General features: G+C 41.2%; 1 protein-coding gene across 11 annotated transcripts in view; it reads left to right on the top strand.

Moving 5' to 3' along the window:
* The window catches only part of HECTD1 (HECT domain E3 ubiquitin protein ligase 1), a 77,851-nt gene that overhangs the window by 23,433 nt on the left and 35,373 nt on the right, over window positions 1-19,045 (top strand). For 6 of the 11 annotated variants that reach the window (XM_039351904.1, XM_039351906.1, XM_039351898.1 and 3 more), the window contains exons 11-19: window positions 239-377; window positions 4,533-4,625; window positions 9,719-9,889; window positions 11,192-11,414; window positions 11,502-11,546; window positions 13,480-13,743; window positions 14,014-14,090; window positions 15,473-15,607; window positions 17,289-17,435. In XM_039351904.1, the coding sequence (XP_039207838.1) occupies window positions 239-377; window positions 4,533-4,625; window positions 9,719-9,889; window positions 11,192-11,414; window positions 11,502-11,546; window positions 13,480-13,743; window positions 14,014-14,090; window positions 15,473-15,607; window positions 17,289-17,435 (1,294 nt within the window). The remainder of the gene's footprint in view (window positions 1-238; window positions 378-4,532; window positions 4,626-9,718; window positions 9,890-11,191; window positions 11,415-11,501; window positions 11,547-13,479; window positions 13,744-14,013; window positions 14,091-15,472; window positions 15,608-17,288; window positions 17,436-19,045) is intronic. The other 5 variants (XM_039351899.1, XM_039351905.1, XM_039351901.1 and 2 more) reach the window with 3 other exon arrangements.

The raw sequence follows: 19,045 nt of genomic DNA on the forward strand, positions 1-19,045 counted from the left end.
ATCCCAATGTTACTCTATAAAGACATATGTAGGTAACCATGTGTGAGAAGAGAAAAATAGCAATGGAATGAAGCAATGGTGTGTCTCTGAATAGCTCTTAACTGGCTGGGATAAAAATCTGATTTCAGTTGAGAGTAATATAAAGCAAGTAAATTGGCTTTAAATTCAAAACTTAGTATGTAATTCCCAGAAATATTTTCCCTCTTAATTTTAAAATATGCTGTTTTTTCTTGTATAGAAAAGCTAGTCTTGCTCTCATCAGAAAAATGATTCACTTTTGTTCTGAAGCTCTTCTCAAAGAGGTTTGTGACTCAGACGCTGGACATAATTTACCTACAATATTGGTTGAGATTACTGCTACTGTTCTAGATCAAGAGGTACTTCATTTTTATATATTTTATTTTCTTCTAGCAATGTGCAAAACAATATAAATTTGAAAGTCTCTGTTATGAGTTTGAAAAAGGCAATTTCAATTATTTTGGAAGTAATAATAATAATAAAGTTGGAAGGGACCTTGGAGGTCATGTAGTCCAACCCCCTGCTCAGGCAAGAAACCCTAACCATTTCAGACAAATGACTGTCCAGTCTCTTCTTAAAAACTTCCAGCGTTGGGGCATTCACCACTCCTGGAGGCAGGTTGTTCTACTGGTTAATTGTTCTAACTATCAGGAAGTTTCCCCTTCGTTCTAGGTTGCTTCTCTCCTTGATTAGTTTCCATCCGTTGCTTCTTGTCCTGCCTTCAGGTGCTTTGGAGAATAACTTCACTCCCTCTTCTTTCTGTCAGCTCCTTAGATATTGGAACACTGCTATCATGTTTCCCCCCCCCCCCCCGTCCTTCTCTTCATTAAACTAGACACACCCAATTCCAGCAACCGTTCCTTATATGTTTTAGCATCCAGTCCCCTAATCATCTTTGATGCTCTTCTCTGTACTCTTTCTAGAGTCTCAACATCTTTTTTACATCGTGGTGACCAAAACTGGAAATGGTATTCCAGCTGTGGCCTTACCAAGGCATTGTAAAGTGGTATTAATATTTCACGTATTAAGTATTTAAGCTTCTCAAACGGTCAAATAGTCTCAATATGAAACAGCTGTTTTATGCACAAAATTAAATTCAAATTCAAAATGTTTTGCGCTTCATTTTTTGAATGTCTATAATTTTGTGCTATAAAAGTATATACATTATATAGAAATTAATAATAAAAATTCAGTCACTGCCAATCAAGTAAGAAGATATATCTCAATGAATTGATATGGATGAATCCATCTGAGGTATCAGTTGAAAGTAATTTTGAGCAACTTTTAGGTAGACCTCATTTAGTGGCTATCTTGGGCATTTTGAAATTATGACCATTTGAAGTTATGACCATGATGAAAAAGTTACTTATGACCGTTGCAGCATCTCTCTCAGTCACATGTTCACCAATATAGTACTTTTTTTTACCCTCGCAGAGAGATTGCTTAACAAGCAATCTGTTCTTGAGCTTTTTTTCTCTATCTCAGTGCTTTCCCAAAATATGCTAACTACAAGAAAACAAGCTCAGTTCTTGACTTTAATTAGCCGGCTCCCTACTGCTACTGACAAGACTTCAATCTCTTTCATACTTTCTGGCTTTGTTTACCTCCTAAGCAGTCCAAAGCTGCCAGGTAAATAGCCACTGCTATCATAGTCCTTTCAATATATATTCCTTACTGTGTGTCCGTTTACTCTCTTATAATCCCTTTCTCTCCAATGAATGTAATTTCAAGCAATTCCCCTCTTGCTAATTATTACAGCAACTGGGTAAACATTCAAAAAAGTGGGGAAATGGCGGAAAAGGAAAGTTGAAGTAAAATCATCAGTACAGTTGGGGTCATGTGATTTTTTTCACTTAGTGACTACATAACTTAGGGACCAAGTTGCTGGTCCCAACTGTGATTGCTAAACAGGGACTGTATATAGCTTGCATATATCATATAAGAATCATACAAAAATACAAGGCTTGCCTCCAGAAGTTGTGGGTCAACTATCACTGGAGGTTTTTAAGAAGAGATTAGACAACCTTTGTCTGGAATGGTATAGGATTTCCTACTAGCGCAGGGGTTTGGACTAGAAACCTTCAAGGTTCCTTCTAACTCTATTATTCTCCAGCACTGGAGATGGAGACTCCACCAATGGGTTTAGACTGTGTTCCTGCCCAATCAGATCAAGTCAGCCAAACTTGCCACGCCTGTCCTGGACTGGGGTGTCCCAGTCTCGACTTGATCTTGCCCAGGACAGACGTGCAAGTTTGGCTCATAGGCAGGTACACTTCCCATTGGTGGATTTTCCCTTTTTTTCCACAGTCTTCTGAGCAGCGCTGTAATCAGTGCTGTTTTCAGCCTGACTGTTCTCCAGAACAATTTATCCTCACCTTCCCTGAGGAACGGAGGTTTCCGTTCCTCTTTCCTTCACAACAGGGGTTTCAAGCTGAAGGGAGCTTTCTCCCTTCTGCAAGGAGGATTACTTTCTCCTTTTCAGGCAGCACTGGGATCAGTGCTGCAGTTCATCTCCTCCTTTGTCCTCAAGGCTCGTTTTCAGCTTCCCTCCCTTTAAAAAGTCTGGGGCTGGAACTCTAGCTTCGGAACACCCGCGCAAGCCACAAGTGGCCGTTTGAGGCTAGCGCATGTTTGCATAGCCGCTTCTGCTGCTTTTCCGAGAATTTGGAGCCTCTTTGTTTTCCGGAGCCTGCGGCTGCAGCTCCAAAGCTGGAAAAGCACACAGGCTGAAAACAGCCTTCTGAGGATAGTGCGCATTCGAAAAGGGGCCATTTCTTACATTTCAGACCTCTGCCTTTACGTTTGCAACCTTTCCTCCTTTTGGTGACTGCGGCTGCAGTCCTATTGACTGGGTGCGCGCAAGCCAAAAATGGCCGTTTGAGGCTAGCTCGCGTCCGGATAGGTATAAGGACAGGTTTTTTTGCTATACTCAGAGGACCCCAAGGGGAGAACGGGGGAGGCAATGCAACTAGCCTCCCTTATCAAAGACCACCGATTGTAGCCCCCTCGCGCGGCCGCCATCTTGTGGCCTACACAAGGCCCATTTCGTAGCTCCCTCATGCGGTCGCCATCTTGAGGCTTACACAGGGCTCATTTCACCTCAGCAGCCACCATTTTGAGGCCTGCACAGGGTGGCCTTGCCTCGTTGTCCACCAATTTAAGGCCTGTGCGGCCTTTGTTCTCGTGTGCTTGGGACGCTCACGAAGGGGGGAGGGGGATTCCTCTTTCCAACTGACCTCCCTCTCTCCCAGTCATTTAAGGGACCCAGCATGACCGCCATTTTGGAAGACACCTAGGCCACATCCACTAAGGCCTGCAGGCCTGGTAACCACCCCCAACAGGTGCAAACAGAGTTTACTCTCTAATCTGTTGATTCTTCAGGTAGATTTAAGTATGTCATCTAGGTCTCAGGCCCTGGCTTGATGTCTCCCTACCTGGTCACCTTGAGGCGGGCAGGGCAGTGCCTACTGTGACATCACATGGGATTTCGCCGTCCTGCAAGCCCACGCACTGCGCACGCTGTGTTGCCACTCTCCACGTAGCTGGCCGGCAACAACAGCGGCTGCCCACACGTCCAGTCAGCCAGATAGCTCCGGACTGGTGACCAGGGGGGCACGGCGACCAGCACATCCCCTGCCCTTGACTTCCTCCCTCCTGCCTACATGGCATCTGGATACCAGGAATACCCTATCGTGCACCTGAATTTATTCTCCCTCCCGCCTACGCAATATCTGGATACCAGGTGTACCCTATCTTGCACCTGAGTTCATCCACAAGAATGGAGGGTACTAGGACTGTCACAAAGGATGTCTTACCGACTTCATCGGTCCCAAAACGGCGCAAATCCTCCAATCAGGAGGCCGCAGGCAGGATTTCGGCCAAGGCCAAATCTGTGGAAAAAAACCTCCAAAAGGGCGGAGAAGCAGGCCACCAGGAGACACCAGGGCCTAGAGAAAGAGTTCTCTAAAGCACAACAGCAAGCCAGGATAGAGGCTAAACAAGCCGAAGTGCCTCTCTTCGATTTGCCCCTGGGTCCCTCCACCTCTGCCCAGGGAGTTTGGTCAATAGGGGAGCTTATTTCCTCTCCGATACCTAGTGACCCAGCCGGCTCTTACCCCAGGTCTCAGCCTCCCGCTCCACGGGCCCAACTCTCAGCCTCTGAAGCCACCTTCACCCCACTGCGGCTGGGCTCAGAGCAACTGAATCAGCCTCCTTTCCCATGGAGGACTGCCTACAAGCATTGATCGCACAGGTGGTAGTGTGTGCTCTAGAGGCCAGGGCGCAAGCACCTAGGCCAGATTCGGTCATTTCCCCTCCGATTCATCAATCGGTTTCTGCGGCTTTCCTTGCGTCTTCTTCCCCTTCTCAGTCCTCTTATTCAGAGGCCTCATTTTCTCGCAAGTACAATGCTAAACTGGAGGTCCCATGGTCAGAGGAGGAGGAACCCTCCCCAGAAGCACCATCGTTTGGCGGTTTGTTTAACCCTTCCTTTTTTTGTTTCCCTGCTCCGCAAGGCCAGCTCCACAGCTCATATCGGACCTGATTGCTCGGCACCAGTATCGTCGACCACTCTTGACTCGGAGGCGGACCCGGTCTTCACCGAACCGGTAACGACCCAACACCGTATACCTTGTCCGCTCATGTTTCTAAACGCGATCCACAAATAGTGGGCCTCCCTGGGCACCTTTCCTCTCCCCTGTGGGAATGAGAAAAGGCTCTTCAACGTGGCCCAAGACCTGACCAATGCCCTGGAGGTGCCCACGGTGGACGAGCCTTTAGGTCCCTTTGTATCCCCCACTGCCGTTTCTGGCGATATATCTGAGGCTCTCAAGGCTGAGGATCGCAGATGGGAGCTCATGTTCCGCAGGGCCTATCAAGCTGGGGCATGGGCTATCAGAGCATCTACCTCTGCATCCTTTTTTAATAGGTCCGCTCTCCTCTGGCTTAGACAGCTTCAGGCCAGGATTCCGGCGAAGGATATCCGCATGCATCAGGACCTGAGCAAGCTGGTGGCGGCTGTGGAATATGCTTCCGATGCCACACTAGACGCCGCCAGATTTTCCTCCAGGGCTATGGCATCCAACGTTACTGTACGCCGTATGCTCTGGTTGAAGCACTGGCAGGCTGATGCCAAATCCAAATGGCGCTTATCAGGAGCCCTTTATCAAGGGGGAAAGCTGTTTGGGGAAGCTCTCAAACCATAGCTCTGATAAACAGGCCAACCCTTACACTCGGAGGCAGTCCTTTTGAGCAAGAGCTAGATCCAGCTATTCCCATTCCAACCGCCCCTTTCCTATCAGACAGGACAGACAGCCTGACAGACCCAGGCAATAGTTCCAGGGCAAACAGCCCTTTCGCAGGAGCGGCCGCCAATTTCCCCAGTCCAAGTGACTCGGGTGGATCCTCCCATCAGGGACAGACTTTCCCTCTTTGCCAACCAATGGGAGGCCACCACCACAGATGCCTGGGTTCTGAACACCATCTGTCACTGACTGTCCCTGGAGTTCATCTCCAACCCGCCAAACCGTTTCCTTTCTTGTTCTCACTTAAGGAATCCCACAAAGAAAAAACTGATGCAAGAGGCCATTCGTCACCTCTTGAGCATCACGGCCATAGAACCGGTGCCGTTGGATTAGAGAGGTCGGGGATTTTACTCCATTCTCTTCATCGTCCCCAAAACCTCGGGGGGATGGAGAGCTATACTAGACCTAAAAGGGTTAAACTATCATCTTGCATACTGAAAATTCAAGATGCAAACGCTCCAGTCCATCTTGGGAAGCGTAAGAAAAGGGGACTTCCTGATATCCATCGACCTCACGGAAGCATATCTCCATATCCCCATCTCTCTCAACCACCTCTGGTTTCTAAGGTTCGCCTACAAAAGCCACCATTACCAGTACAAGGCACTTCCATTCGGCCTTTCCTCAGCCCCAAGAGTCTTTATCAAGATCCTGGCGATTCTAGCAGCTCACCTGAGAATGGTGCCGGTCAGAGTCCAGTGTTACCTGCACGACATTCTGATCTAGTCATTGTCGATCCAGGCCGCTCAGTCGGATCTCGAACTGGTGACATAGCTGCTCCAGAGTCATGGGTTCTCGGTAAATTTCTCCAAGAGCCACAACCAGGCTACAACACCTAGGGGCCATCAAAGACACGTTGGAATGTCGGGTCTATCTATCCCAGGAGCGCCGGGAGAGCATATGGGAGTTGGTTCTTCAGACACGCAGAAGCCAAATAGTGACATTGGCTAGCCTCTCCCAATTGCTAGGGAAGATGATTTCGGCCATAGCAATTGTACCCTGGGCCAGGCTCCACTCTAGGATCCTCCAGTGGTTCCTCCTCCCCTTCCATAGACTGAACATCAGTTCCTCCAATCGAAGGGTGAGAGTCCTGCTTCAAGTCTCGCGCTCCCTCCAGTGGTGGCTCTCGTCGGCCATGCTCAAGGGGTCCTACTTCAAGGAACCTGATCGCCTCACACTTACGACCGATGCCAGGCTGTTCTGCTGGGAAGCGCACCTTCACTCACAGTGGGTCCAAGGCCGATGGTCCCACTCCGACCTTCGGCACAATATCAACTGGCTGGAGCTCAGGGCCATACACCTGGCACTCCGTCAATTCTGCAGCACAGTGGTGAAGCGCCACGTATTGGTCCTCACGGACAATGTAGCGGCGAAGGCCCATGTGAACCGGCAAGTGCACTCTTAACCGAGGCCCTTCTACTGGGCTCCTGGGCAGAGACCAATCTTGCCTTCATCAAAGCCGACCACATATCAGGAAAGGCGAACAGACAGGCAGACTTCCTGAGTAGGTCGATGGTGGACCATTCAGAATCGCGTCTCCATCCAAGCTTATTCAAGGAGATCTCCCACCGCTTCGGATTACCAGTCCTAGATCTCTTTGCCTCTCCGACCAACGCTCACTTACCAAGGTTTTTCTCCCATTTCCCATCTCTAGGGGCAGAACGGACGAATACCCTTCAGAGTCCGTGGCTGGAGGGATTGCTCTATGCCAGGGCTTTTCAACCAGTGGTATGGGTACCACCTGTGGCACATTGGCACCTGGCAGGTGGTACACGACCATCCTAGAAAAGTAGTGGGGGAGGGGAATGAGCTGAACCGGTGGCAGCATCACCACACAAGCCTGAGTGAGAGATGGCTGGAGCGCCAGGATCAGCGCCAGGCTCCACCTGGAGCTCGGCGCTAATCCTGGAGCTTCTGCTGAGCCCAGAAGAAGCACTGATCAGCTGGAATGTTGCAGCATCTCCAAGGTCTTGTGATTTACATTCAGATGCTTGGCAACTGAGTCATATTTATGATGGTCACAGTGTCCCAGGGTCATGTGAAGTGACCAAAACCTGCTGCAAAACCTCCCCCTAGCAGATGGGGGAAATAAACACCAAACACCCCCCCACCCCACCCCCGCTGCCAATCTTCAACAGAAATTCTCACAACCATGAAAACCTCGGACAGGAGGAAGCGCGCTGCCAAGTGGGCAGGCAGGTGTCTTGCTCGGCTGTGGCTTGGGGGGCACTTTTTTCAATGCCACTGTAACTTCAAACAGTCACTAAGCAAACTGTTGTAAGTCGAGGACTACTGTACTTTTTTCCTTTTTTTTTTTTAGTCATCAAGTTTTTGACACCTTGCTAGGCGACTGGTGGTACTCAGATGTTGCCCTATCCTAAAAGTGGTACAATGGGTGAAAAGGTTGAAAAGCCCTGCTCTATGCCTTTCCCCCTCTTCCTCTTCTTCCGGCGTTTGTCCGTAAGCTCCTTCAGGAGAGGGTGGAGGGTCTTCTAGTGGCCCCGTACTGGCCGCGAAAACCATGGTTTGCTGACCTTGTGAACCTTTCCATAGCGGCCCCATGGAAAATTCCTCCGGGCCGGGTCTCCCTCAGCCAGGGGACCCTCTTTCATCCGGATCCCCAATGGCTCCAGTTAGCCGTTTGGCACTTGAGCGCAGGGTCTTAGCCCAGGAATCCTGCTCGCCAGGTGTCAAAAACTTGATGACTAAAAAAAAAAAGGAAAAAAGTACAGTAGTCCTCGACTTACAATCGAGGCCTCCAGGCCTCCCGTTGGCCCTCTACTAACCAGATTTATGAGGCCACGTGGAGAAATTTCTGTTCGTGGTGCACGACTCATCACTTGTCCATTTCTGACTTAACGATTTCAAATATTTTGGATTACCTTCTGGAGGGTCTGGAGAGGGGCTTGGCTCCAAATACATTGCGCAGACAGGTTGCTGCTCTCTCCACAATACTGACCTGTGACACTGCAGTGTCCCTTAGTCAACATACGTTGATTCACTCATTCATCAAGGATGCCACAAACGCCAAGCCCCCTGTAGTGCATAGGTACCCCTCTTGGGAACTGCCGTGGGTTCTCCGGGCTCTCACCAAACCGCCCTTTGAGCTTCTCTGGACGTGTGATATGCGATACTTATCGCACAAGGTTGCCTTCCTAGTGGCAATTACTTCTGCGCGGCGGATATCAGAATTAGCGGCACTTTCTACCAGGGATGATCTATGCATCTTTCACCGGGACCGAGTGGTCCTTCGTCTAGATCCTACCTTTCTTCCTAAAGTCAATTCTCTATTCCACGGGGCTCAGGAAATCGTGCTTCCAGATTTCTGCCCTAATCCATCGCATGCTCTGGAACGGCAGTGGCACCTTCTGGACATGCGCAGAGCACTCCATTACTACATCTCACAAACAGCTGTCTTCTGAAATTCTGAAACCCTCTTCGTTTCTTTCCATCATTCTTCCAAGAGTCGGAAGGTATCCTCCTCCACGATTGGCAGGTGGATCAGGGCGTGTATTGCGGAGGCGTACCAGTCTGAATCATTGCCGGTTCCACGACGTGTCACGGCCCACTCAACCCGTAGTGCAGCTATTTCTGCGGCTTGGGCCACTCAGGCGTCTATCGAGGACTTTTGTAGGGCGGCCACATGGTCTTCACCATCGCCCTTTATTCGCCATTATAAGATAGACAGGTTCGCCTCGGCGGAGGCCTCCTTTGGCAGGAGGGTTCTCCAACAGGTTGTACCTCAAGATATCATACCAGACCGGCCTGCTCCCCTCCTTCAGGGACAGTATGCTTTGGTATGTCCCATTGGTGGATTCTCCATCTCCAGTGCTGGAGAAGGGGCGTTGTCTTACCTGAACGCCTTTTCTCATCACGGAGATGGAGAATCCACTCCTGCCCTCGCAGGTCTTTTAGGCCTAGGGTTAGTTTCAGGAGCCAACACGTCTTGCTGTCAGTCATTGGCTTCACCCGCGTCGAGACTGGAACACCCTAGTCCAGGACAGGCGTGGCAAGTTTGACTGACTTGATCTGATTGGACAGGAACACAGTCTAAACCATTGGTGGATTCTCCATCTCCGTGCTGAGAAAAGGCGTTCAGGTAAGACAGGGCCCCTTCTATTTCACTTCTGCGATTGGTGTTACTTTTGTACTGCTTACATGATAGATGAAACTTCTAGTTTTATTTTAGTTTGTTGTGCAAAGAAGCCCAAAGCTTTTTGATTTGTGTGCCCCTCTGTACCAAAGTATTCCTAGCATTCAGGTTGTTAGAATAATCATTACTACCAGCTTGCTTAAGAATTTCTGTTTGTTAGTTTCATGTAATCAATGTTAATTTTAATTGTACATCAAATCATGAAGAAATTGCTGAGGAGTTTTTTCTTTCTATGTTACTTTTGCAGGATGATGATGATGGCCATTTATTAGCTTTGCAGATCATAAGAGATTTGGTGGATAAAGGAGGTGATCTTTTCTTGGACCAACTTGCTAGACTTGGTGTAATAAGTAAAGTATCATCTTTGGCTGGACCATCTTCAGATGATGAGAATGAAGAAGAGTCTAAACCAGAGAAAGTACGAATTTGATCCAGTTATTTAGCCATAGTTCTAATAAATGTTTGAAATTTAAAAATATTGAATTCAGTGACAAATACAGAGAATTCTGATAATGGCTTTGCTTTACTTATAGGCAAAGTATCATGCAAGAGGACCTGTATTTATGCAGCAAGATGATGTTCTCTCATATTTCTGTTTTGAGGGCAGGTCTAGATTTTCAGAACATGCTTGGGAAAATTTATTTCTTTAATTGTGATAAGTTGGTTCTAAAGTGAATGGCACAATCTTATGTTACAATTCAGAATAGTTGTGTGGAGGGAAACTATGCTGATTTAATAGTCATATTAGAGGGAGCTCCATTGGGAAAGAAAATAATTCAGGTAATGCAGTTGTCTGCCTCAGGGTTAAACTATAGAACCCTAGTCTTAACTTTTAGTAATGAAATACATGCTGATTTGAAATAGAATTCTTGGAATTAGTCATAAATTCTGCTAGAGAAGCAATTTATACTGATGTAAGGTAGAGGCTTGTAAGGTAGAGGCAAGCAATTTAATGAAACCAATATATTTTTGATTTTTCTAAGTTCATTTAACATATGCTGATTGGTAAATGATACAGTTCTGGTCCAAAAGCTACCATGTTAAGGAAAACTTAGTACTCTGTTCTATATGAAACCTAAAACTATATTAACTGTTTACCTTTCAAAAAGGAAGCTTTGCAAAATGCATTGGTTTGTATTTTATTAATGTTTCTGCTTCTTAATCTATACTTGGAAGAAAGCATATGAAAGATAGAATTGAAATATATCCATAATGTGCTTTTTAGATGTACTTTCTTAAATATACCATAGTACTTCTTCAAATTATGGTTGCTTATAGAAATTCAGAGGTTTTCTGCAAGAAAGGTGCCTGTAGATAATCTTGCTGTTTTTTATCATTTATAACTGATTATATAGAAATCTATATTATATAGCATAATATACAGTGAAATATAACTTGATGAACCTGCTAATATAAAGTGATTGATTTGCCAGTTCCCTTTTTCATTCAGTTTCTTATATTTACCAGTAAAAAGTTTCCCTTTTTATCAATTCGTTGTTTTTTATAAGTTATTTGAACATTTATGCTAATCTTTCTGAGACATGCATTTTGTCTGATCGTTAGTACTTTTTTATTTATAGACTGCATTATAAAATTGGTAAAAACTGCAAAATTGTACTTGTAAAGTTCAGAAAATGCAAATTGAGTTAGTTTGCATTAAAATTGGTGTTTTTTTTTAAATATATGTACATTCAAGTACTCTAATAATCTTGATTTACAGGAAGATGAACCTCAAGAAGATGCCAAAGAATTGCAGCAGGGTAAACCCTATCACTGGAGAGATTGGTCAATTATTAGAGGAAGGGACTGCCTATATATTTGGAGTGATGCTGCAGCCCTGGAACTTTCAAATGGAAGCAATGGATGGTTCAGATTTATTTTGGATGGGAAGCTAGCTACAATGTATTCCAGCGGTAGTCCTGAAGGAGGATCTGACAGTTCAGGTACAATCTTGTTCTCAAGTAATATTTTAAAAAGTTAATTACAAATTACTTTTTATATGTTTGATTTTGAGATGTTCTATTTTACAGGAATTGCCTCCCTAAATAGTAAAGGATGTAAACAGGTGGAAGGTGGTCAGTGATGCTTTTGTCAAATTGGCATGTAACAGTAACTTCTAGTAACTCTGTTCAGTGAACATCGTAGTTTCATGTTTTCATTCTTTTCCATGCATACTAATATTAAACAATCATAAAAGATAATGTGTAAGAATGATAAACTGCATTCCAGGTAGAAGAAATTGGAATGATGTGGCTTGCATCTAGCTAGCAGAATGAAATGCATGTATGTGTGATAAGTAGTATAAACTCCCTCAGCCAAATTTAAATTGTGACAAACATTCAGCAGAAATGTTTCATACTGAATTTTACTAAGCCATCTGTAATTTTTAAACTTAATAGATATTGCCTGCTGTCTCCTTTTAGTAGTTTTTTATAATTGCAACAACTAATTTTTAAATATTAGGAAATAATAAAAATAGCGTGCAATGGAACTATAGAATTGCTGTACAATAATTGAAGATTCAAATTCTCAGGAAATGACTTTTCCCATGATGTGAAGCTAAAAGAATACTTTGAGGATTGATTCTGAATAATTTTGTGTTTAATAACTGAATTCAGTTTTAGAGATATTAGGAAATACTTTAATTCCCAAGTGATGCTGGCGTGTAAGTGTGTTTGGACAACCATCTAGCTTCAAGGCTAGTCCTATACTCACCTAGTACAGGAGACAGACTCTACTAGACTGTATGTGTGGTATGTCTGAATAAAATAGCTGTCTCACAATTTGGTACAATTATTCTAGTTCTGAGAAGAATTTTCATTACATTTTTGCATACGTCAGAATATGTTTTCAATTCATTTCAGGTAGAGTTATGTCTTTGTTCATTCCTTAGGTTAAGCTGAGTCCTTTATGCACTAAGCCAAAAACAAATGAAACCATAGTATGCCTTAGTCCTGTGTATGAATCTTGTCAAAAGTGGGAATCTCTCAGTGTTTTTCTGCGAGAGAAAATAGACCACCAAAAACAGTAAATTATAAACCCTTGAAAGGTTCCCTAGAAATAAAAACCTGTGTAGTCAAAATAACAATAACAATAGCAATCAACAATAGTCCATCAGCCTTTAGATGGAAAACATAGGTGGGAGATCTTTATAGTAAGTAGATCACATTGGAAGCTGTTACTATAGAGCACATAATGCTGCTTTCAGATTTTCCATAAATCAATCTTGGGGTGTAGGTGTTCAATATAAAGGTTTTGCCTTAATGCTGGAAGTATATGTGTAGTTTCACATGTCTCCATTGTGCTACTAGTTCCTAGAATAATGGCGTGGGCTTGGTATGAATCATCTTTGTTAAGATACTTAAATATAAGTATTTGGAACATGATTGAACAGCCAAACCTAGTTGGACTGCATGTTTTAATGACTGTTGAAGATAATGCAGTCTTTTGTAGAGTATATTTTATGGGAGAGAAAGTTAGTTTTTAAGATTTGTACTGTAGTAAAAATATAAGCACAAAACCACTTTATGCAATTATGCAGCATATTACACTGATACAGTTTGCTACTGTAGCAGATTAAAAAAATCTAAATTCTTCTCACAATAAGCTATCATTGTAAAATATCTTAGATTTTTTCCTTTCATTTCTTATCCAATCCAATCCTTTTTTCTTTCAGAATTTAAATGCTTCCTTTTAATATCAAACTGAAAACTGGTGGGATTTCTCTCAATAAAAATAAGATCTCAACTGCCTAATTTGGTTTCTTTATTTTAAAAATAAATTGATTGCATTTAATTTTTTTCAGAACATTTTCCACAGCATGTAAATATTATATTGACCCTCTTAAGTTTCATTATTGTAAACTATTATCTGATCAGTGTTTAAACAGTCCTGAGAACTTGAATTCAAAATCTAAATTTGCACTTGTTTTATGAGATACATTCTTTCATGGAAGCTAAATTAAATATTAAATTAAATATAAATTATTTTTTTATTCTTTTTAAATAGAAAGCCGAAGTGAATTTTTAGAGAAGTTACAGCGGGCTCGGAGTCAGGTAAAGCCATCCACAACCAGCCAGCCAATTTTATCAGCTCCAGGACCTGCTAAACTTACAGTAGGAAATTGGTCTCTTACCTGTCTAAAGGAAGGAGAAATTGCTATTCATAATTCAGATGGTCAGCAAGCTACAATCTTAAAAGAAGATCTACCAGGTTTTGTTTTTGAGTCCAATAGAGGAACTAAACACTCATTTACAGCTGAAACTTCTTTAGGTGAGTATGCAGTTATATATAATGAAGAGAAAGATAGATGTTTGCAGTTGTCTGATTCAGCAACTGGATTCCTATTCTCTGTGAGATGTATCTGGTTTGTAGATACTATTTTTAAGCCAGGTAATATATAATGGTGAATTAACAAATCCAGAATTATGTACATTAAGGGAAGGATTTTTGATTATGCGTACTTCATCTGAACAGGAGTCTGACTTATCTGTATTATATTGGGGTTCAATGGTAACCTGATTTTTAGCTGTTGTTTTTCAGGATCAGAATTTGTGACTGGTTGGACTGGAAAAAGGGGAAGAAAACTAAAATCCAAGTTGGAAAAAACAAAACAAAAGGTCAGGATAATTTCTGCCAATTTTAAATAGTGTAAATGTCTTCATTTGTAGCTGCTTCTTATATATGCTGTTTGCTAGTCAGATATACTTCAAACAGTAAACCTGCCTAAATTTTAAAAGAAATTAAATAGTAACTTCAGCTGTGAAAGAGAAGAAACCTTACTGACTTTTTAAATAAATGTATATAATAACTCAGGAGTAGAGAATAGGGCTAAACTGACATAGTGCCTGTTACCACCACATATAACATATCTATATTAGTGGGGGTGTATATCAGCTAAAAGCACAATATTATCTGTTCCAGAGACATACTTTACCTACAGATACCTGGCAAAAAGCATCAGAAATAGCAGAGCTTTCATACACCATCAGAGTAGTGCTATAGCCATTTTGGGGAAGATTAGTTAGAGATGCAGGGTCTGGTTCTGTTCAAAAAAAGAGATCTGGAAAAAATTCATTGACTTGATTGAGAAATTATAAATAACACTTGTAGAACTCTGCATTTTCAATTTGCAGAAAGTGTATGTACATTTTAACAATCTTATGTTATATTCACAGTTACATATAATTTCTTTGTATGGTTTCATTTTTCCATCCAGCTTTCTATCTGAATCCATGATGACGTTTGAAAAAATTTAAATGTATACGCATTTTAAAAAATGCAGAGGAATCTTGAGATTATTAAAAATATTTTATACTTCAAAAACAGTCAAAGCTGTTGAAAGATCTTTACTTTTTGATTTTACCTTTTGCTTTACCAATTTTCATTTAACAAATTAAAATTGGTAAAGCAAAAGGTAAAATCAAAAAGTAAAGAACTTTCAACAATTTGACTGTTTTTAAAGTTAAAATATTTTTAACAATCTCAGACTCCTCTGGAAGAAGCATTCCACAGATGTTGATGATTTGACCAGCCTAGAAAAAGTGCTGTTTGTAAAATTACATTGGGACTCTGAACTGAACCTTTTTTAAAATTAATTCATATTCGAATTCATGGCTTACAACTCTTTGGAATCTGAAATTGGAATTCCTGGCTTATCATTTTCTGGAATCTAAAACTAACTGGTAGCCCTTCAATATTGATAAGTGATTAGCAATTAGGAGTTTTAATTCAGATATAACATGATCTACTTCCGATTGATTAATGTATCTTCTAATGAGAGGAGTTAAGCAAGAGCGATTGCACAGTGTGTATTAATATACTGATTATCTATAATCAGATTTCACTGACAGTTTGTCTTATTGTTTGCTAAGTAATACTTTTCTTATGTACTACTTTTGTAAACAAAACATATTCAGAAACCTCAGAAAATTATTAATGTATATGTGAATGTATATACCATATATATATAAAACTTATTTTTGTATCTCTAAATAATCAGGTACGAACTATGGCCAGAGACTTATATGATGATCATTTTAAAGCGGTTGAAAGTATGCCTAGAGGTGTAGTTGTAACGCTCAGGAATATAGCAACTCAATTAGAGTCTTCATGGGAACTTCATACAAACAGACAGGCAAGTTTCATTAATGAAATGAAATATTGATATAGTTGTTTTTCTGTTGACATTCGCTTGATTCAAATATAATTCTCCCTCTCAAACACTAACCATTTATTGCATGGATTAGATATCTTGGAAATATCCCCAAGATAATTTTAATTTAAGAAATTAAACTCCTGTTTCAAAAAGTCACCAGTCAACCCAGATATACTGAACAAATAGTGACCTATTTCCAATGTCCAGTTTTTAGGATAGGGTTGCAAAGAAAGTAATTGGATTGTTATTGCAAAAAGGGAAACATTTTAGGCCTTGGTTTAGCATGAAGATGGCATTAACCACAGTGCTGATCTCTGGGAGGACCGGGTAAAAGTAGTTTCATGTTATTCTTCTTAGCTGTCTAAAGGTGTTAGGAGTGGGAGAAATTGTATTATAAGCGTTCTTGAAGCAAGAGTTCTTGGGGGGGGGGGAATTGAACCCTAGCTCATTAATTGAGGGTGTTAAAGAGTTCAGTTATACCCAATTGTATATCTTGGCCTCTAGCTGAATAAGCAATGCTGGTAAAATATTGTGTAGATCTAGATGGGAAAGAACTGAGTGACATTCAGCTCAGCAAGACAGGTTTGTATGCCTGCTCTTTCTAGCAAAATTACATCATTAAGTTTGAACAGTGTTTATTTGTTTATTACATTTGTATGTTGCCTGACTCACAGTTATGCTGGATTTAAAATTTGGGAACTCTTGCTGACTCACAGTTCATGCATGAAGAGCAAGTAGCAGCTGTGGCCAAGACAGCCTTTATATAGCTTCATATTGTGTGCATGTTGTCACCTTTCTTGGAATGGCAGGCATTAATTACAGTCAGTCATGTCTTAGTCATCTCTGTATTGGACTGTTGTAATATATTCTACATGAGCCTGCCATGAAGAACATTCATGGACTATATATACACCTCATCCAACAACTTAAAGTGATGGGCACACCCAGTAATACTTGTTTATATTGTAAGAGGTACCTTGATCATTACTTAACAGGCAGCTGCTGCCCCAATTTCTCTGGAATAGCATCTGTCCTCAGTGTACAGATACCACCCTTTCTCTTGATTTTTAGAAAACTGATGCAAATCTTGTTCTGTCAAGCCAGGAGGGTTGAATTGTTGTAACTTCCTCTTGGATCATGAAAAAGAGTTTTTTCCCAATTAATGCTTTTTATGTTTTATTTATGATTCCTGGTTCCATAGAATATCATGAAGGACTCTTTTTTAACTGATTGTATGATTTTAATGCCAATATATTGGAGAGATATAACGTAGCATTTTTATGACCTCTTAATACAGTGGTTCTCACCCTGTGGGTCGGGACCCCATTTGGGGTCGAACGACCATTTCACGGGGGTCGCCAAACAAGGCTGTCTGCCATGTTTTCCCCCTTTTCTTTGGCCACGCCCCTGGCACCCGGTGATGTATAAATGGTTGGGGGTCACCACAACATGGGGAACTGTATTATGGGGTCGCGGCATTAGAAAGGTTGAGAACCACTGTCTTAATACTTAATCTAAGTTATTTATATTTAGGCGGTACAAAATATTCCACATATTACATATATAAAAACTGATTTTGTAAAATTCTTATGTGTAATTTGACCAGCTGTGTAGAATAATGTATCATTAATGGAAGAATTACTATTTCATTCTCTTTTAGTTTATTGAGGGAGAAAACACTTGGCGAGATTTAATGAAGACTGCTCTGGAAAATTTAATTGTCCTGCTGAAAGATGAAACTACAATTTCACCATATGAAATGTGCAGCAGTGGCTTGGTGCAGGCTCTCCTTACTGTATTGAATAATGTAAGTTTATGCGGGACTAGTGTAGTATAGGATTAGGAAGAGCGGAATCCAAATTTTCACTTTGCTATATAATGTACTGTTGACCTTTGTCGGTTATTTTACTGCCAACTTTTGGAAGAATGCAGAAATAATAACTGCCAACACCTTTTAAAAAGGGGTGGAATATAAATCTATTAAATAAAAATATAACTTCAGCAGAAGATATGTTTAATTAAAAAAAAATAGCCACGTTTATCCATCAGCCATTATATGTGGCCAACATAAATTTCTAAGTATCTTAGGCAGTACAGAAAGTATTTATAACTGTGCTATAGAGAAGACCAGAAACAGGAAGATACTTTCTCTTGCTTCTTTTCCTTGGTAAAATGTCCCAAGGATTTCTAAAATATTCTGTATTAATCTATATTGAATGTTCAGTCCAAATACATACAGGTAGTCCTCGACTTACAACTATTCATTTAGTGACCATTTGAAGCTTGGCAACTGGCATGCATTTATGATGGTTGCAGTGCCCCAAGGTCATGTGATCACCTTTTGCAACATTCTGACAAGCAAAGTTAATGGGGGAGCCAGATTCAGTTAACAACTGTGTTACTACCTTAACAACTGCAGTGATTCCCTTAACAACTGTGGAAAGAAAGGTCGTAAAATGGGGGAAAATCACTTAATAACTGTCTTGTTTAGCAACAGAAATTTTAGGCTCAGTTATGGTCATGTCGAGAACTACTTCTATATACTTTAGTTTAAAATTTTAGTCTTTTTTATTAGTCCTGCTTTAGATAATATGATGACAATTAGGTTAGAACTATATGATTATTAAAACTATGGAGCTGTGTCAAATAAGTTAAATCTTTATGGTAGGACATATTTTTGGTATTTTTCATGAATACAGATGTTGTGGGTCTGTTGGGAGGTTTCTTCCAACTCATACCTTGGCCAGAAATGTATTTCAATTTGATTAATAGATTTAAGATAACTTATCTCTGGAGACTAAACATTCCAGGGCTTCCTAAATGACATAAGAAATTGTTTATGCTTGACATGGCTTTTGGGATCCTTTCAGTGCTAAAGAATAATGAGATGAAAAGTCTTTCAATATATTACTCCCAAATTTCCTCCCTGGAGTTGTCAACCTAAATCTTTGACTGTACGCATGAAACACTGTTACAGACCTAGTTAGTAACATGGTTTGCATATTATGCCATGATGTTGGCGGCTAAAAGAATTATATTGAGAAATTGGGGAAATGATATTATTCCAAATGTTAAGAAATGGCTTTTGGAAATGTGTGGCCTGTTGTGAATAAGACAATACTTTCTACTAATCAAAGAATGAAGCAATATGCACTACAGGCAGACATTTTATAATATTTTACAATAATATTTTGTAGTGACTGTTTTCAGTGTTTTATGGTATTACTAATAGCAATTAGTGCTAAAAAACTAAATTCTTTAGTTTTTTATCATTTTCAGTTTATATTATTTTTCTTTGAATTTAAAACTTTTAATTGTTTCCTTGAGTATATTTAGTATTTTTTCAAGATTTCATAGTTTATAAATGCATTGTGCAAAACAGGTGAAATATTTATAATTGCCTGGGTTAACATACTA

Source organism: Crotalus tigris, unplaced genomic scaffold (genome assembly GCF_016545835.1).
Source record: "Crotalus tigris isolate CLP2741 ecotype Arizona unplaced genomic scaffold, ASM1654583v1 scf7180000018371.15429387391:27106975, whole genome shotgun sequence".
Lineage (NCBI taxonomy): Eukaryota > Metazoa > Chordata > Lepidosauria > Squamata > Viperidae > Crotalus > Crotalus tigris.